Source organism: Sturnira hondurensis, unplaced genomic scaffold, assembly GCF_014824575.4.
Source record: "Sturnira hondurensis isolate 20B ecotype Veracruz unplaced genomic scaffold, ASM1482457v3 Scaffold0025598, whole genome shotgun sequence".
NCBI lineage: Eukaryota > Metazoa > Chordata > Mammalia > Chiroptera > Phyllostomidae > Sturnira > Sturnira hondurensis.
In genome coordinates, this window is record NW_028098229.1 from 1,581,147 (window position 1) to 1,605,766 (window position 24,620).

At 37.6% G+C, this 24,620-nt stretch overlaps 1 protein-coding gene across 22 annotated transcripts in view; it reads right to left on the reverse strand.

Moving 5' to 3' along the window:
• Positions 1 to 24,620, reverse strand: part of PARD3 (par-3 family cell polarity regulator) — a 723,671-nt gene that overhangs the window by 367,509 nt on the left and 331,542 nt on the right. For all 22 annotated transcript variants that reach the window (XM_037039898.1, XM_037039905.1, XM_037039903.1 and 19 more), the window contains one exon: positions 20,736 to 20,867. In XM_037039898.1, coding sequence (XP_036895793.1) covers positions 20,736 to 20,867 — 132 coding nt within the window. The remainder of the gene's footprint in view (positions 1 to 20,735; positions 20,868 to 24,620) is intronic.

Genomic DNA, 24,620 nt, shown 5'->3' on the forward strand with positions numbered 1-24,620 from the left:
GATTTGTTGTATGTGGCCCTGATTATGTTGAGGTACGTTCCTTCTATTTCCCTTTTTTTTAGCATTTCTATCATAAATGGGTGCTGGAATTACAGGTGCTTTTTCTGCATCTATCTATATGATCATGTGGTTTTTATCTGTCCTCATGTTTATGTGCTGAATCACATTTATCGATGTACGACTATTGTACCAACCTTGCATCCACAAAATAAATCCCACTGGATCAAAGTGTATGACTATTAGCAAAATTAACAAATCAAAGATAGGTATTGTCAAATACAGTTTCTAAAAGGCTTCATCCATTATATTTCAATCTGTAGCACACAAGTGTACCTTCCTGACCATGACCTTCAGGACGGAAATCTTCTTTTTGAACATGAGCTAGCTGTAGTATAAATTTTAAATTAGCCATTAAGAGTCTATATATTTTTTCTTTGAAAGTATACTGATTCAAAGAATAGACTCTAGTGGCTAATTTAAAATGTATATTTATAATATCACGTAACATTAACTTCCACCATTTGATCTGTTGTCTCAAATGGTGATATTTAAAAATATATACATTTTCCCTGGTGAACACCTAAGTCTCAGCCCCTTACTAAGTAACAGGCATGCCAAGACAAAAAAAAATGGCCCAAATGAAAGAACAGATCAAAGCTCCAGAAAAAATACAACTAAGCAACAAAAAGATAGCCAACCTATCAGAGGCACACAGCTCAAAACACTGGTAATCAGGATGCTCACTAAATTGGTCAACTATGGTCACAAATTAGATGAAAAAATGAAGGTTATGCTAAGTGAAATAAAAGAAAATGTACAGGAAAACCAACAGTGACAGGAAGGAAACCAGGACTCAAATCAAGGGTGTGGGCCAGAGGGAAGAAAGAAACATTCAACCAGAAAAGAATGAAGAAACAAGAATTCAAAAAAATAAGAAGCCTAGGAACTTTCAGGACATCTTTAAACATTTCAACATCCGAATCATAGAGGTGCCAGAAGGAGAAGAGGAAGACCAAGAAATGGAAAACTTATTTGAACAAATAATGAAGGAACACTTCCCCAATCCATCAAAGAAAATAGATTTGCAGGTAGTCCAGGAAACTCAGACAGTCTCAAAGAAGTTGGACCCAAGGAGCAACACACCAAGGCACATCACAATTATACTACCCAAGATTAAAGATAAGGAGAGAATCTTAAAAGCAGTAAAAGAAAAGGAGACAGTTACCTACAAAGGAATTCCCATAAGGCTATCAGCTGATTTCTCAAAAGAGACCTTACAGGCAAGAAGGGGCTGGAAAGAAGTATTCCAAGTCATGAAAGGCAAGGACCTACACCCAAGATTACTCTATTCAGCAAAGCTTTCATTTAGAATGGAAGGGCAGATAAAATGCTTCCCAGATAAGGTCAAGTTAAAGGAGTTCATCATCACCAAACCCTATTATATGAAATGTTAAAGGGACTTACCTAAGAAAAAGAAGACAAAAAATATGAACAGTAAAATGACAACAAACTCAGTTATTAACAACTGAACCAAAAACAAAAACAAAAACAAACTAAGCAAACAACTAGAACAGAAACAGAATCACAGAAATGGAGATTACATGGAGGGTTATCAGCCGGGGAGTGGAAGGAAGAGAAGGTGGGACAAGGTACAGAGAATAAGTAGCATAAATGGTAGGTAGAAGATAGACAGGGGGAGGTTAAAAACAGTACAGGAAATGTAGAAGTCAAAGAATTTATATATATGACCTGTAGACATGAACTAAATGGGGGGAATGTGGGTGGGAGAGGGTGCACAAGGTAGAGCGGAGTGGGGGGGGGGATGGGACAACTGTAATAGCATAATCAATAAAATATATTAAAAAAATAAAAGAAACCATTTCAGTCCATGTTATGCTCTTCAGGACACTAGACAGTAAGCTGCTTACTGCAGATTCCAGTTAAGAAGCAGAACTAGGATCCCACTTGGTCTACCTGACTGCTTATTCCCAACCCAACCACTCCATGGTCAAGCACACTGATGTCTTAGAGAAAGCTTCCAATATATAGGGGATCAGAGATAGAATAAGTAGTAACACACTGCTGATTCAAGGACAAAGGAATAGAATACTTATATAAAGAGTAGGATAGCACACCAATAGAGTATGGGATATCATCCATGATAGGAGATGAAGCCTAAAAATGTTCAACTGGAATTTGTATTGCAGAATACACAGTATATAAAGCTAATGAGTTTAATTTTAAATCAGAATGCAGTAGGAAGCTTCTTTATGCTTTTCAACTTGAAAGTGATGCATTTTAACTTGTGTTTTTTAAAAATTAAGCAAACAGTAACATGCAGAATTGATTAAAGAAGGAACAGATGGTAGAAGAAAAGTATACATCAATCTGGTCAAAAAAACACACAGCTGAAATTGGGACAGGTGTTATGAAAATAAAAAGATTCAGATACACATGCAAGAGTAAAGGTAGAATATATAATATGTGGCAATAAATAAAACATGAAGAAGTATAACAATAATGAAAGAAGCAAACTTGAAGTCTGGGAGTCTCATGACAAAATTACAAGAAATAAGAGAGCCACATACAACAGTGGAATTTCACATGCCTAGAGAAACATTTGGAAATTATGCACAATTTCACAGGGTGTGAGGTCATTGTGACACAAAGAGGCGGCTGCAATGTATTTCACAGCTGGATGAAGAGTCAGGTATAAAACAGGGGGTTTCAACTCACTGCCCTTTCAATTAGGGACCATTCCCCCTCTGTTACACCATAGGGAGTATGAGGACATCTCAAAGACTCTTAGATAGCAGTAATCAGCTAGTATTTGTGGGTAAGAGCAAGGCTGGAGAGATGGGAACAGAAATTAAAGGTCACACCAAGAAAGAAAATATAAAGTCATCTACAGAAGCAACATGCACACATGCAGGCAAAGCAGAAGAAAGTTAGTTCTGTAAATAATGCACTGAGTGAGCTTAGAAACAATGTCAGAGAAGCCAACCGGGAATTTTCCAGGGATGTAACATACTCAAAGTACCAGTTCAACCGCTTAGGGATAGCAGGAGACGAACTCCGCAGGTACCTTAAAGAAAATTTTCACTGCCAACAAGAATTCTTTATATATTTTACCATTTTCAATATCTTTAAGAAAATAAGACATGAGATTCATCCTTTTATTAAAATATACAAAAAATGAGTTAAAACCCATTAAATAGTAATATGTACACTAACACAAGCCACTAAAGTCAAAAGCAAATATTGAGCCACAGAAAATACTCCATATCACTGCCTAAGTCATGTCCATAATGGAAAACACAGTTAGGAAAAAAGTTTAATGCATAGCTCAATGGGAAAATATCTTTAAAATAACAAACATATTATTGTTACTTGAGTTGAGACCTATTTTTCTTGGCCAACCTACAAAACTATGTTTCTTTTCCTAAAAGTTCAGGCCATTAATACCAAAGTCTTAGCCAAAGGTTTATGAAAATATTACTTAAATGGGTCTGTTAATGATTAAAATACCAAGTTCTCAGGAAAATTAGTTCCTCGAGGGATAGGGGTAAGTCCAAAAGCCTAGATTTCTGCTGATATAATCTAACATTCCTTGTCCTTCCCTCAAACTTTCCCCAATTTAATCTAGAAGTGATCCTTAAAAAGTTAAAAATTCAAAGTAAAGAAAGATATATTACTACCTATGGAATAAGATACTTTTTATCAAAATGCTTGCTATAAAATGTTTTAAGAAAAGAACATTTTTACATACATAATTACAAGCTTATAGCTCTTTAGAAGTGTATTCATAAAAGTATAGTACATTTGCAGTCAAATGTTGTTAAGAGATTTATGCCATCAGGAGTTTAGTCACACCTTCCTCAAAAATAAGCAAAAAAGGGAAACCCCTGAGAAACAAACATGGGTAATGCCCTCAGTAAAAGAGAAGACAGAAAATTAAAATGAAACGTGGTAAGTCCCATGATGGAAAGAGAATAAAAAGTGGCCACCTGTACTTACTTTGCTTCTGGCAGTGGTAGGAGTGTGAGAAACGTAGTAGGGCTACAAGTAGGTGCCAGGAGAAGTCTCTTAAGAGTGGACACCTCCAAGTTGAGACCAGAAGGGATCAGGAAGAGAAGAGGGAAGAGTTAGCTAGCATGTACAAATTCGCTGAGATTCAGGGACAAGACGAATCTGGAGACCAGAACAAGTTAAACTGAGCTGGGATTACACTGGAGAAGTAGCTGGGATGTGGTCAGTGAAAGAACAGCAGGAAACTCCAACCAAAACAAAACATTTATTGAGTATTTACAGTATGTTAGGGCGCTGTTATTAAAGTTTTATATGAATTGATTCATCTAATCTTCACAATCCCTTGAAATAGATCTTAGAAAATTATGGAACCTGATCTGAGGCTTAGATATTTGCCCAGCATAACATATGCTATGAAAGTCCAACCCAGGTCTCTCTGACTCCAGGCAGCTGTTAACTACTTGGCCCCTCACAGCTCCTGAGGATAGTCAAGCTCTCAAAAGTGGTAAACACAGTTTTTCACCACATGTCACTCTGACCTCAGTGGACTCAGGTGACAGGGAGGTGGCTGCAATGCTGTAACAGTGAGCCACATGAGGGTTAACAGCAGTGTGGACTTGGAAAAAAGGAGATGCAGAGGAAGGAGTATATTTGAGGACATTTAGAAAGAGAAGTTCCAGGAATGGAGGTAGGGAGAAAAGAAACAGGGAGAGTGAGGAATAATGCTCAAAATACCACTGGTTGGTCAAAAATGCAAAAACCAGGAATCTATACTGCATTTTCTTTAGTAAAAATAGCCTCTAGGTAAGGTAATAACCACCACATTCATACACCAACACATACTCAAGTTCACACAAGGCTCCACTCTGAGCCAGATTCTATGTCAATTTTGTATCAACCAGGGCATTTAATAAATTAGAACTTTATGTTTAAGAGGTAGAAAAACTGACATAAATAGTGTCCAAAGCCATGGGATAGAATGGTAAAGGACATTTAAATGGGGCATATATTCCATCTTTCTAGACACTTAAAAGCAATTTTAGAAATTTCATATTCGATATCTGTAATCAATGAAATACTAATTTTTACTGTGTGTGTTCTTGTAAGCATTTCTGATCTACCATTTGATACTATAAATAAAAGAAAAAATTAAGAAAGGAATCACTGCATTTGTATCTATTACTGATACTTTCCTTGAAATTGCAGGTAACATCTCAATTTACTAAGAACCAGGATGAGAGAGGTTTGGAAATAACAGTGATAATCTCAACCCGTTACTCTGCAGAGTAAACTATGTAGTCAGTGCATCTACAGATAGGGTATTCTGATTAGCCAGGATTCCTCAAACACTCATCTAGACTATGAAATGTAAAACAAGGGAAAAAAGGGAAAGAATACCTGGTCCTAATAGGTGATTTAAAAAATAACAGAATTTAAACTGTCAACTATCCTTCATTGAATAAGAAAGGCTGTAAATGAGACACTAATATCTGTTGATCCAAACTCTCAAAATCTAAACACAAATCCTGTATCTCCAGTGATTGAAAGAATAATGCATGTTTAAGTTTGAGAAGTTTAGTCTTTCAAGTAGGTTGTTTTTATGCTATTATGTATAGTTTAATGCACACTAGGGGGAAATGTTAACGTAGAAATTCCAATAGCTCTTTACCTTGAAGTACATTAACAGAAGAAACTATTGATTCTGCTTGAATAGAATTTGTATTAACAAGTTACTATTGCAAACTGAGCATAAATCTCTTATCTTTCAAGAATATTTAGTGAACCACCCATTTTTAAAAGGTCTTGTCCTTTTCCCACCCCATCACTGAAATCATTCTAGCAAATTATGCAAACAAGGATAATTATTGACCAGTTATCCCCCACTAGGAGATGGGGAAGGCTGTGGAGGACATGTTGAGGGGATACTCCAGGGAGACAGTCATTCTAATTCATCACAGAAAAAATATTTATAAAATATCTGAGATTTAAAATACAAAAAGAATGCAAAGTTATGTTAAAGGTGAAAATTATTTTTCAGAGAATTGCATTTGACATGTGAATTTTATATGTTTAATAGTAACAAAAATGTTATTTAAAAGTTTCCAGGGGAGGCAACTGAAGAAAAAATATTTCTTAAACTCATCCTTATCAATTTGCTCCTGTAAGATTCCTGGTACAAATTTACTAGTAATATAGTGTCCTCAGGTGAAAAGATATTGATTTTAATAACCATTTACCACTTAAAAATGCATTTTTGTAAGGTCTGAATGCTCCCCTGTACTCGCTCAGATAGTCCTTACTCAGCTGCCAAATAACTTACACTTTTGAAAGAAAAAAAATAGAGAAATTAAAGTATGGAAGAAAAAACTAACACCTGCTGAGGCATTTCTGAGTGACTTACATCTCAGCAAATACAAAAGAACTGGACTCAACTCTCTAAAACAAGAACCACACTGTGCCCTCAACACACGAACTCTCCCTTTTCCTTAGAAAAAGAGAGGAATTGAATGGCTTGCACATAAGCTACTTTCAGCTCATAGGCTGGCCAACTATGTCAACAGCCTTCTGCTTTAGAGAATATGTAAAGGAAACTATTTTAAAGTCCCATCTAGTCAGTTTAATAGATTCATGGAACTTTAATAGATTCACATGTTTCAATGTGAAATGACAGAGTGAACTTGGGCATTGCTGATGAGAGTGTACTTTGTCCAACATCAGTCTGAAAACATCCATCAATGTTACAAATGTATATTCCCAGCTGGTATAGCTTAGTGGATTGAGCACTAGCCCATGAGGGTTCAATTCCCATTCAGTGTACATGCCTGGGTTGCTGCCCAGGTCTCCAGTTGTGGCCATGTGATGTTTCTCTCCTGCATCGATCTTTTTTTCCCTCCTCCCTTCCCCTCTCTCTAAAAACATAAGTAAATAAAATATTTTCTAAATAGCCCTGGCTGGTGTAGCTCGGTGGATTGTGCGCGGGCCTGCGAACCACACGATCACCATTCAATTCCCAGTTAGGGCACATGCCTGGGTTGTGGGCCAGTTTCTCTCCTTCTCTCCTTCCTTTCCTCTCTAAAAGATAAATAAATAAAATCTTAAAAAAATATTTTCTAAATAAAGTTATAAATATGTATTGTACATTTGTAAAATCCCACAAATGTATAATTTCACTTTTAGGTATCTGTCCAAGAGATGCTCAATGCAAAATGGTTTACGTGCAAAGGTTATTCACTGCAGTATTGTTTGCAACAGCAAATCACTGTAAATAACATACATACCCACCAGCAAACAATAGCCCATCCAAACAAAGGAAAATTATTAAACAATTTATAAATGGACACCTTTTATATTTCAATATGGAAAGACTGCTAAGCTGTATGAAGGAAGGAAGGAAGGAAGGGAGGGAGCAGGGTGGGGAGGAAACAAGAAAAGAAGAACATGGTGGACAGCATTAAAGTAAAAATGTAAAAAAAAATATACTTTCACACTTGCACATGAAAGAATCATGGTATTTGCAAGGATCCACAAGAAGCTAGTAACTGCAAATGGAGAGGGGAGCTGGGGACTAGAAGGCAGTACTTTGCATATCCATGCATATGTTTTGATTTTGGAACTATGAATACATTACCCAGGCAAAAACCAGGTAAGTAACATTTTCTACCAAACAAATTTTAAAAAATCACATTATCAAACTATTCCTTGCATAATCCAATGTCTTCCAAGGTAACAGGAAAGATCCCCTAAATCTAATCACTCATCTCACACAAATCTCTAAGGAGCCCAGTGGATAATAAGAAATGAATAGAAACAACTATCACCATCAATTTAAAAAATATATCAAAACTCTCTATACCTTGTGTGGTGTCATCATGATATCAAAATTAATTCCTTTAACTAAAAAAATTTTGTGCAATTCCATAAAAAACAAAGAATATTATTCTTTGAATATAATTTTTAAAGCTCAATTTTATATTAAATATCCAATTCTACCATATATAACAAAGAGTAGCTTTACTCAGAGCACTGAATAATGAAAACAATTTCAAAAACATAAATACGACATACAACATGCAAATAGATCAAAATTTAAAATATCTGTATTATATATTGAACATATGAATACCAAAACTCCATTGTCCTAGAATGAGAAAATTCATTTGTAACAGCAAATAAATTTTGGCCATTTGGGGTTCCAAGAGTAATAGTATAATTCATCTTGATTCTAATAAAAATAAATAACCTCAAAACTCTGTGAAAAATAATTTTTTAAACAGCAGAAAACAGTTCTCAAAAAATGAAATATGTAATATATTCAGAAATGAACATTTTAACTATATTGCTTTCAACTCAACTGTTTACAAAATATTAAAATAATCAAATGGTTTCCCTAAATATTGTTTTTCCAAGTAAAAAGAATTATCTCTCATTTTAGTTATAAATACAAAGAGTAGTTTAATATTTTATAACTAAATATTTTAAATATTTAAGTAATAAAATAATTTTAGAACAGAATTCGTGATGATGCCAAGCCTAAAACATTAAGGGGGCCTTCTGTTCCTCATGTTCCACTGAAGCCTAGTTATGGGATTCACAGCAGGACCTACCCTCCAGTTAGCTGCTCAACTAAACCTTAAAAGACTGAGGTGGCTTTCCCAGGGCTACCTGAGCAACTGGAACCCAGCAGAAATCATGAGGATGCTGTGAGTTGTTAGGAAAGATAGACAGTGCTCACCTTTAACACATGAACCCATGTTCAATTACAAGACACTCTCAGTGAAAGATCGGAAGTGATGAAATAAACTTCTGGATAAGGAAGACAGTGCTTTCCACCATATAATCAAGTTATCTGAACTGAAACATTGCTCTACATTGATTAACTGAACTTAGAATTTTTTTGCACATGTTGGTCCTTTAGTCTGAATCATTTTCCAAATCTTTCTGCCAAGTGAAGATGCTAAGTGACAAGCAATGATGCAAACATCAATGACTCAAAAGTGTGACTGTGTTTTATAATGCTACATATGAATGTCTCAATATTTAAGTGTTTTCTTTAACTTTTATATATCTGCAGATTTTAGCTTATAAGAATCACATTATATCACACAGCATTATAAAATAAATGGTCAATCTTGTGCACTGGACAAAGGTCCATCCATCACATGGTATCAGAAAAACTATATATGGACTTTTCCTTTCAATTATTGAAGCACTATTCACCCCAAAGTACATGAGAGTTTATTAAGAGCTATAAGCCAACTGTAAACAAATAAAATTTAAAAGCCCTGTGCCGTCCCTGGCTGGTGTAGCTCAGTGGATTGAGCACGGGCCTGTGAACCAGGGGATCACAGTTCGATTCCCAATCAGGGCACATACCTGGGTTGCAGGCCAGTTCCCTGCAGGCCAACTCCCAGCAGGGGACGCACAAAAGGCACAAAAGGCAACCATACATTGATGTTTCTCTCCCTCTCTCCTTCCCCTCTAAAGGTAAATAAATAAATAAATAAATCTAAAAATAAAATAAAATAAAAACCCTGTGCCATTTTAACATATGGGAAGAGACATAAGAAGAGACAAATTCAAATTCTTAAATGTTAAAAGGAAAGGATGGTGAGAGAAGAGAGGCCTTCCTTCAGACAGGAGGATTAGAGACGGTCCACTGAGGGGTGGTATATGGCTTCCTACAGGAAAGATCAGAAGGAACCAGACCTGTGAACTGGGAGGGATAGCAAGCCAGGCAGAGGCAACAGGGACACGAAGGCTTGTGGGGAGTGGGGTTATGTTAAATGAATACATATTTGTTGATCTGAAAGATCTAGTACACACACACATCTGGTTACAGAGAGGGGCTGGAGATAAGAGCAAAGTCCTAAGACTGAGAACAGACAATACAGGGGAGGACAGCTGTCCAGTAGGAGGTCAGAGGAGCTTCTCCAGATATGAGGGACAGTGTGAGTACAAGCCCAGCTGGGTCTGTAAAGTTGGTGGTGGGAACACAGGAAGATACTTCTATAATACCACTTCCAATTTTTCAATGGAGTACAAAGTTGGCCAGCTAATGAATTACTTAAAAGAATTAGGGATTATCAAAGGAAGGAAGAGACTATAATTCGCAAAGGGTTTAAATTAATTCCAATAAATATAAGTATTGCTATTTCATCTTATAATTTTGGAATTACAGTATTTGTAGAAAAAATAATTTCTTGCTCTTTTAATCTTATGAAATCAGATTTGCTAAAATTAAAAGCATTTCAAAGTAGTAAGACATACTTATTGTAAAAGAATGGAAAACACAGTACATGAAATGGAACCCCAAAACCCACCCCAAACCATCCCCTTGTATCATCATGAGTTTGCTGTGGAAACTTTATGTTTATTTTCAGTACTTTAATTTCTTTATACTTTGTTCAGCTATTCAAGCTGATCGACACTCTCCTTTCAGCCAGAAGAGCAGAGAAAAAAAAAGAAAAAAATAACAGCTCTTAGAAATACAGACCCAATGAAAACACTATACAGCATATACGCCCCAGCATCGGTGAGGGGAAAAAGAACTTAATACATTTGATAATCACTAGTTCTCTTAAGTGCAAAACATTTATCAACCATTAGATAAAATGTTTCAGCACTTTAAACAGCAATTTTGCAGGACCATTATAGAACCATGTTGAAGGTAAATGGAAAAAATCCTGTGTAGTACTGATAAATTTTTTTTAAATGTATACCTACTTAGGTCATATCATTCCAAACCTGAAAGTGACTTATGACTGATACTATTTCTACAGGCAGGCTTCTGGAAATGAGTAGTGACAACCTACTGTAGGCTGAAAATGCTAATGCAATTTCTCAACCAGTATATTTTAAAGAATAAGCAGTTCTACTGCTCACTGAATGCAAAAATAAAGAAAAGAATTTCAAAAGCAAAATGACATGCAGATGGGTGGGAATACACAGAGTTAGTGTATAAAGTATTTATTCTTTTCATCATCAGATTCACTCACTCAGCTCACAACAAAAATCTTTAAGACTACCTGCAATGAAAATATTAAAAGGTACCCGAGGGTCACAGCTAAAAATCAAAATGTATCAGTATCCACAGTATAAGCTTTACATGTCTCGTACTAGCAACTGCTTTCTCAAGCAAGAAAATCATCAGCTACTAACAGATTCCCTGTGCAAGTTAATCCACACACCACCAAAGATTTTTTCATTCAGCAGAATTTCTGACTCACTCCCCTGCTGTTTGCAAGCTTTTAGCGCCACAGGCCAGAGAAGCAATCACATGGCTCGGCGTAAAGGAGCAGGACTGCAGAGAACTCCCTTCCCCTGCATAACTCACTGCAAAAGCCATTCATGGCAGAAAGGGACCCGGATGTTTAGCAAGTGGCCAACCAGAGCCTTTTTAAGAGTCAGCTTTCTTCAAAGACATCCTCAGATTTAATCGTATTAAAATCACGTGCTTGCCAAAACCAAAATGAACATTAAAAATGGACACAGACACAGAGATTAAAACTAATGTCATTTCTGTCAGTTTATGTTCTTCAGAAAAGAGCCAGAAATAATTTTAAAAGATTAAGTTTTATTCTAATTCTGATAAGATGCCATAGAAGCTAGAATTCAATTCTGAAAAGAGAATGAGGATGATGACATTAGAAACACGACAGGGATGACAATGAACCAGCCGGCACATGAAATGTACTTCCAATAAGCAAGGGAGAAACAATGGATTGGCCACCAGGTCCGTTACATTTTTTCCATAAAATTAAAGACACATTTTTCATTTTCACAAATAACTTTATTAATTTAGATATTTTTGAATATGTCAACTACATCCACTATTGCCTTTTAGTGTGTAGAGGCCGAGGGGCTGCTAAACATCCTCAAATGCATGAGACAGCCCCACAGCAAAGAATTGTTTGGCCAGAATGTCAACAGTGCCAAGAAACTTCCCAAACCACACTGACACGTTTCATCAGTCACAGCACCTTCTCCATACACTGCACAAATCTTTTTTGTGTTTCAGTTGCATTTTTACCTTTCTTGAAATAATAAATATATCAAAAATGTGTACTTTCTTCCATCTTCAACATTAAAATGGCTGCACAAAAACTGACCAATTTTGATGGTTTTTTCAGAATGCACGCTGAGATGACAGGTGCCAAAACACAATCTAACAAAATTGTTTTGAATGAAGTTAAATGACAACTAAGCACTACTTGAGCCATCATATGGAAAAAAACATAATGGACTTTTTGGCCAACCCAATATTATTTAAGGAAAGAATTAGTTACTCAAGCCTACTGCTACCTAAGTACAGCCAGAAGGAAGGCAGTGTGAAACAAGCACCCACAACACTACACTAGATATGGGACCTGCAGGTTCACCTGTGCTATGTCACTCATTTCCACATAGAGAGCCAATATCTGCCAATCACATATTATGCTCCCATTTTATACATAGAGAAAGTGAAGTCCGCAGGGTTTACAAAAGCTGGATGAGGCCACACAGCCAGCAAATGAGAGCAGGTTTACCATCCTGGCACACGTGCCCCAGGCTCACTCGCACAGTGTCTTCACAGCTGAATTTACTGAAGGTTGAAATGCTGCTGGATGCTCTCAGGAGGGAACACTGCCCAAAGTGGCCCTGCCAGTGGCTGATAAGGCTCCTGATGAGATCAGGGTGTCTTTCTCAGAAGAATGTCCACCAGGGCCCCTACCTTCCAGTCCTATTCTTCACTTGGTATTTCTAGTCCACAGTTCTTCAATAGTATAAGTAGAAATACGTAGGGCTTATGAAAAACAATGTGTCACATACATATGGGATGTGTTAATCATTATGTTTTAAAATTCAAATTAGTGTAAGACATCTTGCAGTCATCATATTACCAACAATCAACAAAATAATCTGTTAATATAGATTATTACAGTCAGGTGACATGACAACTACCTTTTAAAGGGTGTCTTGGTTTTGGTTTTATTTTTGGTGTTATTTTTGGTGTTATTGTGAACATGACACATTTCTGATACAAAGAAAATCTCTGGCATTTTATAATAAAGCAGAATTTAATTTTAAAACAATCTTGATATTTTTAATTTCTACATTTGCTGTTGGTAGATTCTGAACAAGTTCTGCAAAAGCTTGCCAATTAAGAAATATTACTAACACACCCCCTTCCTTTTAATAAAAAACTGTAGGATTTTAGAATTTAGAGGCAAGGGCACTTTATTTGTAACCAGATAACCCACATGGTCATTTGGTTATTCAGTGTCTGTGGCCTAAATAAATTAAAAATAGAAAAATGAAACACATTCCAGTTACCATCTGGCAGCACCAGAACTAACCTTACATCCCATTAATGATGGCTGATACAACTGACGCCCTGATTGTTCCTACCTCAAAACTTCGATAGCTTCTGCACAGTTTAGCCAGGATAACCCCGCAGTCATTTCACCAACAGATCATCAGCTGTTACAATCAGATTTCTGAAGAAGTCATCTTCTAATTTTTAATTAAGAAAGTATGATCATTTCATATTCTGGAAATCCAGATGGTTCTAAATGTAAGGAAAATGAGAATTCTTTTTTAAATTACCAAAGGCTATTAAGCCTTTGGGAAAGGAAGGGACTCTTCCCCTATGCAGGCAGATCAAAAGAAAAACCAACTGTAACAAGACGTGTAAAAGCAGAACCCATGGCCTAGACACCCCACACCCATCCTTTCATCACACCATGGGAAAGAGGCAAAACCTGGCATGACAATGACTTTCTACTTACTGACTGGAAAGTACGCCCAGGTAAAATCTGGGTAACTTCAAAATGTTTCTTCACTACTATCTTTTTTAATATGTTATATTGATTATGCCATTACAGTTGTCCCATTGCCCCCCTTCATTCCCCTCCACCCTGCACGCCACCTCCCACCCACATTCCCCACCTTTACTTCATGTCCATGTGTCGCACTTGTAAGTTCTTTGGCTTCTACATTTCCCATACTATTCTTGCCCTCCCCCTGACTATTTTCTACCTAACATCTATGCTACTTATTCTCTGTACCTTCTCCCGTCACCACTCCCCTGTTGCTAATCCTCCATGTGATCTCCATTTCTACGTTTCTGTTCCTGATCTAGCTGTCCTCTTAGTTTGCTTTTGTTTTTGTTTTAAGTGTTGTTGTTAATAACTGTGAGTTTGCTGTCATTTTACTATACATGCTTTTTAATCTTTTTCTTAGATAAGTCCCTTTAATATTTCATATAATAAGGGCTTCGTGATGATGAACTCCTTTAACTTTACCTTATCTGAGAAGTACTTTATCTGCCCTTCCATTCTAAATGAAAGCTTTGCTGGATAGAGCAATCTTGGCTGTAGGTCTTTGGATTTCATGACTTGGAATACTTCTTTCCAGCCCCTTCTTGCCTGTAAGGTCTCTTTGGAGAAATCCGCTGACAGTCTGATGGGAACTCCTTGGTAGGTGACTGTCCCCTTATCTCTTGCTGCTTCTAGAATTCTCTCCTTCATTTTAATCTTGGCCAATGTAATTATGATGTGCCTTGGTGTGTTCCTCCTTGGGTCCAAGTTCTTTGGGACTCTCTGAGCTTCCTGGGCTTCCTGGAAGTTTATTTCCTTTGCCAGATTGGGGAAGTTCTCCTTTATTACTTGTTCAGGTAAGTTTTCCACTTGTTGCTCTTCTTCTTCCCCTTCTGGTACCCCTATAATTCAAATTTTGGAATGTTTAAAGATGCCCTGGAGGTTCCTAGCCTCTCCTCACTTCTTTGAATTCTTGTTTCTTCATTCTTTTCTGTTTGGTCATTTTTTTCTTCCTTCTGGTCCACTCCATTGATTTGAGGCCCAGTTTCCTTTCCATCACTATTGTTTCCCTGTGAATTTTGCTTCATTTCACTTAGTGAAGCCTTCATGTGTTCATCTAATTTGTGACTAAAATCAACCATTTCCGTGAGCATCCCGATCACCAGTATTTTGAACTGTGCATCTGATAGACTGTCTATCTCTTGGTCGCTTAGAATTATTGGCTCTGAGGCTTTGAGCTGTTCTTCTTCTTGAGCCATAATGTCTTGGTCTGTTTGCGCTTGTTACCTATGAGGTGAGGAGCCTTAGGTGTTCACCAGGGTGGGGCAACCCAGGTCACTGGGCCCTTCTGGTGCTAGTTCCCAGATGTGTGGGCTTGTGCACCCTCCAGAACTCTGTGGTTCTCTCCAATACATTCTCTGCGAGCCTGGGAGCCTCTCCCGGAACCTTGACCCCCGAAAGATTTCCAATTGGTGCTTTTAGGCTTTATTTCCCAGCACTGGGGCCCTGGATTGTGTGGTCTGTCTTACTGCTCGCTCCCTTGACTGGTTTATCTGCACCCGAATGTGTGACTGCAGTCTGCCAGCCACCTTGCTCCCTCACTGGGTCTGCCCATTGCCACCCCATGCCTGGGATCTGCCAACTGCCACCTGCATGCCTGGGTCAGCCCCGACGCTATTTCCTGCAAGACCCCTCTCCACCAGCCACTGACTCTGCCCCTCTTACCAATCTGCATGAATGGTTCGTTGTTGTCGGACTCTGATATAGTTTAATTTTCTCTCTGCTTTCGTTGCATTCTTGTTTTTAAATATTTGTTGTTCATAAACTTGGTTATGTGAGAATGTACAGTGTTTCCACCTACGCCTCCATCTTGGCCGGAAGTCAGAACTTTTCTTAAATGTAAAAATCTTTTTCATTACCTAAGTGGCTGGATGGAAGCTTTATGCAAGTAGGTAAGAGACTAAATTATTTTAAATAGCACTTTTTGGGAGACAATCCCACAGGTTTAAGGGTTCTTTCTTACTTCAGAGCAGTGACTCCCTGCTGTCTCCTCAGCCGAACTCTGGTCAACTCCAGCAAACTCTGATCAATGGCCGGCACCTTCAGCTCCAGCTCTGATGGCATCTTCCCTCGTCGTCCTCCTCCCCAGTGCCGACTCTGCTACCACCACCACAAGGGCCGTGACCTTGCCACAGCCCCGGTGGCCCAGACTGCCACCTCTTCCTCAGCAGTCCGTCCAGAGGTGTCCAGGCGGCAGCAGATGTATAAGATAGAGAGCAGCGCGAGGTGAACAAGGCAGGAGGGATGTCGGTCTCCTGCGCTTCTTCCTGGGCCACTACTATCTTTGTATTTGCATCCAAAATAGGCTCTACTTTTAAAAAATCTACTTTTGCCCTAGATCTTCAAAAATGAGGCCTTGATCAAATTATAATAAAAAATTAAAAAACACTTTCATAGAAACATACCTTTCCCATGATTTGTGAATATACTCATCATATATTATGTGAGTATTAGTTATAATACATAATTATTTTCCAAAGTTTAAAAATTATCAGAATAATACTTTAAAATAATTGTAGCAATATTTTACTTAAATGTTTTCCATTTATCTAACATTCAGCATTTTTTCATCCTAATAGAGGCTCAACAAATACAGGCTCAGATGAAAATAGACACACCCTCTGTACTAGCCATCTTCACTTCAGAAGGAATTAATAAGCAGGTCAGGAATGTTTTATTCAGCGTGAAAAAGGATGAAGCAAAAGCATCATGGCTACAGACAGTGACAAAGGTGCATAAAATGATAAGAAAAAAAGACACTGAAATCACTCCTAAAAATCCTGGCTTTGAGACTCAGAGCTGACACTGAACAACGGGGTGCAGAGGCCAGGGTGCAAAGGTTAAGGGTGTGGTGCAAAGTCCCACTTGAACTGTGCCTTCACCACACATGCCAGGGAGCTTTCCTCACAGGTTGCCTCCTTCAGCATAATCTGCGTATTAGATGAAGTTTTTGCGTGACACAAAGAACTGTAGAACATAGATTTTTCTCTAAAGGTCAGGGCAGCTGCTCCCCTACAACAGAGCTCACACTGAGGCTGGAACATGCCTAGCTCCTCCACGCTATTTCTGCTAATTAGCTTCAGGTCTGCTCACCAAGACAAGGTAGTGAAAATGGCAGGCTTCCAATTAGCTTAACTTCCCTCAAGGTCCCTCTACTTTCCGGTCCTAAATTCTTCCAATCACATATTGTTAAAATCGCTGCCTCCTCTTTTGTGGAATTTATTAGTTGCAATAAACAGTGGGGATGTAAGAGCAAGTAAGCATATGATCTATTAACTGCCAACATTAAATTATAGTCTGCACAAAGTCAGGGGAGTAGTAATGGTTAAAAAGAATTCAGATTTCTTAAAGCATTGTTAAACATCAGAATTAAGGGTTTTGTTGCTTTTGTTTCTTTGGTCTCCAAATCAAAACGTCAGAAGCATGAACACTTTTTCAAGGCAATACAACAATAACCCATTTATTTTTCAAGTCCTTTGTGCTTCCTCTGAGACCTCTGAGAAAGCTGAGGTTACAAGATTGACCTAAGGAAAGGACATCTTTGAAAGATCCACAGTCCTCTGCCTTCTGAGATGAACCTGGTATAAGATTCAGCTATATACCATTCTGAGCAAGATAAACTACCCACTGGAAAGCAAGACTACCATTTTTGTAAAAAAAAAAAAAAAAGTTGAACTTGATTCTAAGTGCTTCCTGGTACAGAGTTCTAACAAAGAGACACCACTTACCTTTGGTTACAGAGGTGTAACTTAGCAATATCCCAACAAATAGAAGATTCAATATTCCCTTATGTAGGACCAATCCCACAAAAAGAGAAAGACACATTCAGCTTGCAGAGGTGCCTGCCAAGTCAGCATTCTACACACTCTATTGTCCTTTTCATCCCTACTGTTTATTCCCACTGGCAAAGCTGATGTGGTCATAATTGCCTTCAAAAAACAGACCAAACAGAGATAATGGGAGACAAGCACTCCAGTAGGAAATAGAGCAAAGTCAAAACCATTGGAAGCATATAAACTCTAGGACTCTACTGACCTCAGTCCAGATGGCACAAGGAAGACAGCCATCAGTTCTACCCTGGTGAACCCAAATCATACAGTCAGAGAGAGGGTTGATCTTTTTAACCATATAAAACATTCTTTAATGTATGTGATGCCAGTCTCCTTATTATATTTTAATGGCAAAAACTAACAAAAAAAAGCCACAGACAAGACATCAGGCATTTAAACTCAGATGACTCATAGGGAACAGTTACAAGAATAATCCATAATTAAACAGGAAGAGCTGGAAGAGATTTCCAGTGTGTGCAGCCTAACTTATTAGATCACTTCTGCCCAAACAACTGTGCTTACTTTTAGCCAAAGTTTTAACATGGATTTGATTACTTTTTGCTGTTCTTGTCTAGTTAAATAGATTTCAGTCCAGTTAATTATCTTTCTTATGTGAATTTAGTGAGTGAATAATCATTCTTAAAATTAAGTCAAGGGAAAAGATGGTTTTAGGCTCAGAAATCATACCTAATGTCATTCTACATTAGACTACACAGACTAAGAAGTACTTATTTTTACAAAACTTATCATGGAACAAACACTTCAAATACCTTCAACAGAAACAAATCAAGACAGTCTTTAGGGGAAAAAAGTGTGTGTGTGGCTTCTATATGCAATTCCTTTGGCTTAAAAAAGAAAGCATTTTATACAACTTTACAAAGAAAAACTATATTACTTCCTTGAAAAGAGATCTATAACCACAGTAGATAAACAAAATTTTTATTTTTAGAATATAATTAAATGTATATTTTTAAAGCTGACAATTTTTTCTCCTAATTGTGAGATTAAAATGGTCCCATTCACATATTTACCTACCTGTGCCATCCTCCTCACTTTACCTGAGTCTGACTGCATTCAGTGATGAGCAGCTGTGTTTCAGAGAAGGGCCAGGGCCTTGCCACGCCCTGCCGCCCCCCTCCCCACCCCAAACTCCAGGAGGCCTGGCTCAGGTAATTTAAACCAAAACTGGTACTCTTACTCCCTTTGATTTAGACCTCGGCAGGCAAGTAATCCAAGTCCCCTCATCAAAACAGGAGGGGTGTCTGTCCGGGGACCTTGCTTTCAAAAAGTGCCACAAAGAAGCAAAGGGCATAGTTCCTCCTCCTCTGTGCAAGCCATGACGGTTGGAGCTCTGGCAAGAAAGGATCAGCTCAAGAGCACAGAGCCAGGAGCCCCATAAAGGCTCCTGGAAGAGATAGAGAATCCTGATTCCCAGGGAGGCCTTCCCTTCCTCCAGGCTTCTTATGAATGAGTAACATTTCCTTTTGCAATCAAGATTTTCTGTCGCCACCAGACTACTTTAACCAGGCATGATTCTGGCTCCTTGGCAAGTGTTGTATCACTTGATACAGCAACTATATGAAGCAAACTCTACAATTATCCCACTTGATAAATGAATACACTGAGGTATGGACATGATTACCAATGTGCCCAAATCCCATATCAAATATCATATGTGGTAAATAGCTAGTAATCAGCTGGTCTGACTCCAGGCCCATACTAAAGTATCTAAATCTTAAAAACATTTTCTTCAAACTGATAATGAAATAACACCAATTAGTTTAAAAATGTGTATTATTTTGAGAAAATTGTTTTTCCCAAGTAGAACTTCCATGGTTTCTTAATTATTTAAAATCATTTCGGTCACACAATGTTTTTGCATGATAACATTTACTACAGAATAAAAATTAGTGCATTTGCCTTATCAACACTGGTATCAAAGGTAAACTGTCCTTTTTAACAGTTTTATATTAGAACACCCCACATACCAAATTATTTTAGAAGGTTTATGCCATAAAACAGACTGAGGTTAATTAAGTAAAACATAACTTCTTTCCACTGATATCATTAACTTAAATTGAAAACCAGCTAGTCTGTATCTAGGCAACATAATTATTAACATTAAAAATTATTGAAACAGATAAACAAAAAAACATTCTCTCACTGAGTACTCAGTCTCTCACTCATGTGAACATTTTAAGAAAATAACTAAGTGATAAAATAACCAATAAGGGAATTTTTAACATCAAAACTACTAAAACTATAAAGAAAACACTGACTGACAATAAATAATTGAGACTTTTTTTAAAAGCCCTGGAAAATTTTTATTTTTACACAACAAAAGTTGTGAGATGAATTCTTAGTCTTCCTGTGACAAGAACAATTCTGCAAGCAGCCCTCCTCCTCACAACGGGAGGCCGTTGTTCATAAGGAGCAGAAAGCAATTCGGATTTCCTGATTTATAGGTGGCTCCCAGGCAGAGTGAACTAAGCAATTCTAAAAATGTATAAACCTAAAGCAGATCCCTGAGATGTATGAAAGGATAAGTCCTCAAACCTGACAAAGAATCTAAACCCTGAAACAACACTATAGCATATATTTCTCTCATAAAGTGAAGTCATATATAACAAAATTTAATTTGCCTCTTCATATCCTTTGACTTACTACTCACAAAAGAAGAGAAGAACCCATAAGTAGCCTGGAAAGCCCACTCATAATCTGCATTATTCACTCCAAATATCAACACCTTGCACACATAACAAACCCTGAGGTTGTAATGTTTCAGAATATACAGCAAGTCTTTATTATAACTGCTTATAAGAGATCTGTGTTCAAAATACTCTACATTAATTTTAGCGAGACTCTGACGTAGAGCCTGTTAGTAAAGTGTGTTAGAGCCTTAACTACAGTGTGTTAGGATAATTTGCCTTTGATCATGATTGTAAGGAAGGGGGAAATTCTGATGCGTAGGTTAGGAAGTTATATCAGAGACACGTATAAAAGAATTCATTTATGTTACCTGTTCCTGCTTCTCCAACCACTTGTCCACCATCGGGTGACTAGCACTCAGAGATGAGCGAGCATTGTCTCTCTGAAACTGGTTAGACCAGTTACTGGTATCCCGGGGGAGGCTTCTGTAGTTTTCATCTTTCTATTCAAAAAGAAACAAAGTTTTCTGGTAAAAAAAATAGACCTTGCAAATTAATAATGCATCTGGTTTGTCAAAAGTAGCAGAAAAATGATTCCACATATTTAAAATACTTTTAAAAGCTTATACAAAGTAGCTGATTGAGGACATTTCATCTAGATTAGACCTGAGAAATGGAACCATACACAGAGGATAAGGGAGTCAAACGACTTCAGCAACCAAGACAGCACACGTGTGGGCACAGGAGACAAAGGGAGATACTCAGCACTCCCTCCCCAACCCATCTCCCCAAGCCGGATACATGCATATGTATTTCCACACAAAAGTTTTACTGGTGCTTTTTTCTTATTTCCAATCTTACAATAATATTGTTACATATTTTCTATAGTTCAGCAAAAATGTACAAAATAAGGAAGACTAATGAATTTGGCTCCCTATTTCAGGTCTTTGTAGTTTTCTGACTTTGAGAAAGAGACATAAGATCCTCTGGGCTATTCCATTCATTACCTACTTCACAAGCCATTTTATTCATAAACAATAATTTAAATATCAAGTAAAGAAAAAAATCTGTCTATCCCAATACATGGTACATAATAGACACATGACTGTTTACCCCAACATGCGTATGAGAAGTGATATCTTTACATAAAAACCTTGGTAAATATTTATTTTAAATGCCCCAGAGAAACCACATGCTATTGGATGTTTCTTTTACATAATAGCCTAAACAACTTCCTTGTCAAGCTGTAAAACTTAATTTTAATGTTCTAAAGATCAATGAGAAGGCTAGGATAAAATGGGGAGTTCAAACATTTCAATAACTAAATTTAAATAAATACTTCCTACAAGAGCAAATGAAAAATACTAAGCTGGCTTCAATCCATTTACATTAATGCCCCACTTCAAGGTAAGTAGCAAAACATTCTTCTTAATAACTTTATTAAGGGCAAGCTGTCTGTACATCTTATATACACGATCAAGTCTTATTCTTCATTTATTAAACCATGAGCAGCAAATATAAACATAGAAACAAAAAAGTGCCATACTATAGGCTTGCACTGTGTCGACCTTAGCAACACAGCAGGACGGTGTTTTTTTTTCCCCACTCATGAGTTCCATCAGAGAATAAAACTTGAAAATGAATTGAAAGTCTTGGATTTATGCTGTGATGTATGAAAACAAATTATATATGTATAGAAAAATCTATATATATTTACCAGTATAAAGTTTAGCATGGGATGTTTTAACTTTTTAAATTAACCTACAGAAAATAACATTTTAAAACTCAATAGTAGAATTAAACATTAGTGGCAAGTACTTTTTACTAGAAAACTCAGTACATTTCTGGTCAGTGCATCTCAAGAAACTGTGAGGGCAGAGAGATACTGGTAAGATTCAGATGCCACTCCAGGCTGGTGGCTAGGGACTCACCGTGTTCATGGGAACATGGAAATAGTAAAATAAACAGAGGATGCAACAATGTCTAAAGAAAGAATGAAGCAAATAAAAAAACTAAGGTTCATGTATCCCCAAATACTAAGAGCCCCACCTTAAAATCTGAGTGAGATAACTTAAGAACAAATCAAAACTATATGTTTCAAATGATGACCCATAAACTTACTGACAAGAAATTCAAATAAGTCATGAAAAGCAGATGATCTTACTAATGACAGAACCTTAGTGTCCATGAAGAGAAGGACAGGAAGTGTGGAGAAACACAAGTAGAATTTTTATGTCAAAGACCTTGGGGTTAACAACCACTGGCTAGGAGGCTGGTGATTCTATTCATTTTCCTCCTCTAAGGTGATTATAACACCAACTTCTTACTTGGAAAATAATGAAACACAAAGCATTAAAAATATATTCTGACTTAATAGAAACTGTATTTCAGAGAATCTAACAGTGTCAGTAAATTAGGTGAAGCTTGTCTTTTCAGAAAAATGTCAAGTAGTAAAAGCAGAATGATAAATAAAATCACCATTTTCAATTCCTAATGAAATTAATTCATTCAGGCAAAGATAATCAATGAATGCTAAATGATTAAGTAAAAGGTTAATAGTGAACTGGGTGTTTGCATAGTGACAAAATACCACTTGCAAAGAGAAGAATATGTCTTTAAAATGAAGAGACCAGATATCACAAACTTCTCACTTTTCTTGGTGTAGAGAATCCACCATGCTACTGGTACTCCATTTGATTCCTTTTAGATCCCTGTCAATGTTCCTCTGCCCATAAATGGCTCTAATTTGACTCTGTATAATCTGCCTACTAGTGTCTTCCCAGACAAGCTCAAAAAGTGAACGTTTCAAAGCCTCCTGCCAAACAATTTCTAGGCACAGGTCACCAACACTCAATTTTTCCTGAATTCATGATCCAAATTTCCTGACAGGATGTCCCAAAGATACCTGAAAATCAATAGACTCAAATGAAACCTGGTACCCTTATGAAAAATATTCATATTCCTCTTCGCTAACTTCCTGCCTCTCTAACCCCACAGTTGCTAGGTCTTGGTAATTGCTGTTCTTTGTCAAGATTTTTTACTTTGGCCATCAAGATTAACTTGTCTTTCTTCTCAAATTGCAACAGCCTTCTACCTGGACACTGGCTCAGCCTTACCCTTTCCTACAGTGTTCTATGCCACTGTCTGCAGACGACTTTTCTAAATATATGTTAGGTCACGTCACACTGGGACAGGCACTGTGGGTGACCAGAGGAGACTGCAGACAAGTGTGCCTGTTGTGCCACATGCCTCTTCAGCTCCATTCATCATCTTTCTCAACCTCGAAAACTCCAAAAACATTTCTTCTGTAAAAATACCACTTTTCAACCTCCATTTCAGAGGCTACTTCCTCTAAGCATTCCCTGATTACCAATAGAACTAATAACATCGTGCTTTTTGTTACCACACTATATTCCAATTTTATTTCTAATTATATTTCTAACTTATAATTTAATTTTTTAAATTACTATTTCTACTATTACAGTGAAACTGAGGCAGAACATCAGCATTCACTGTTGCACTTGGCTCAGTGGCCAGTGCAGACAGCTTTTCTAGAATATGATATTTTCTATTTTCACATGGTTTCAGAACACACTTTAAAAGAACACTTCAATGAGTTGTTTAAAAATTTGATAAAGGAATGCCTTAAAAAACATAAATATAGGGCTTCTGGCCAAGATGGAGGCGTACATGGAAACACTGTGCCTCCTCACACAACCAAAATTAAGGATAACAAAGATTTAGAAACAAAAACACAACCTGAACATACAGAAAACTGAACTGTATGGAAGTCTGACAACCACTCAAACAGACCAGTAAGAGGGACAAAGTCGGTGGGAGAGGGATCATGGCAGGAAAAGGCGGTGGCTGCCAGACCCAGGAGTGCAGGTGGCACGGGAACGCAGGCAGCATGGGGCTAGCAGACCCTGGGTGCAGGGAGGAAACGAGCAGAGTGCGCAAAGTGGTTGGCTGACCATGGTTAGACATTCACGTGCAGATCAACTAGGCAAAATCTGGCAGAGAGACAGATGGCCCAACCCAGGGCCCAATGACAGGAAATAAGGCCTTAAAGCACCAAATGAAAAGGTGCCGGGAAAGACTCCCAACCTCACAGGAGAGTTCGTTGGAGAGATCCAGAGGGTCCTAGAACATACACAAGCCCACTCACTGGGGAACCAGTACCAGAAGGGCCCAATTTGCTTGTGGGAAGTGGAGGAGGGGACTGAAATCCGAGAGAGAGTGGAGCAAGTGCCATT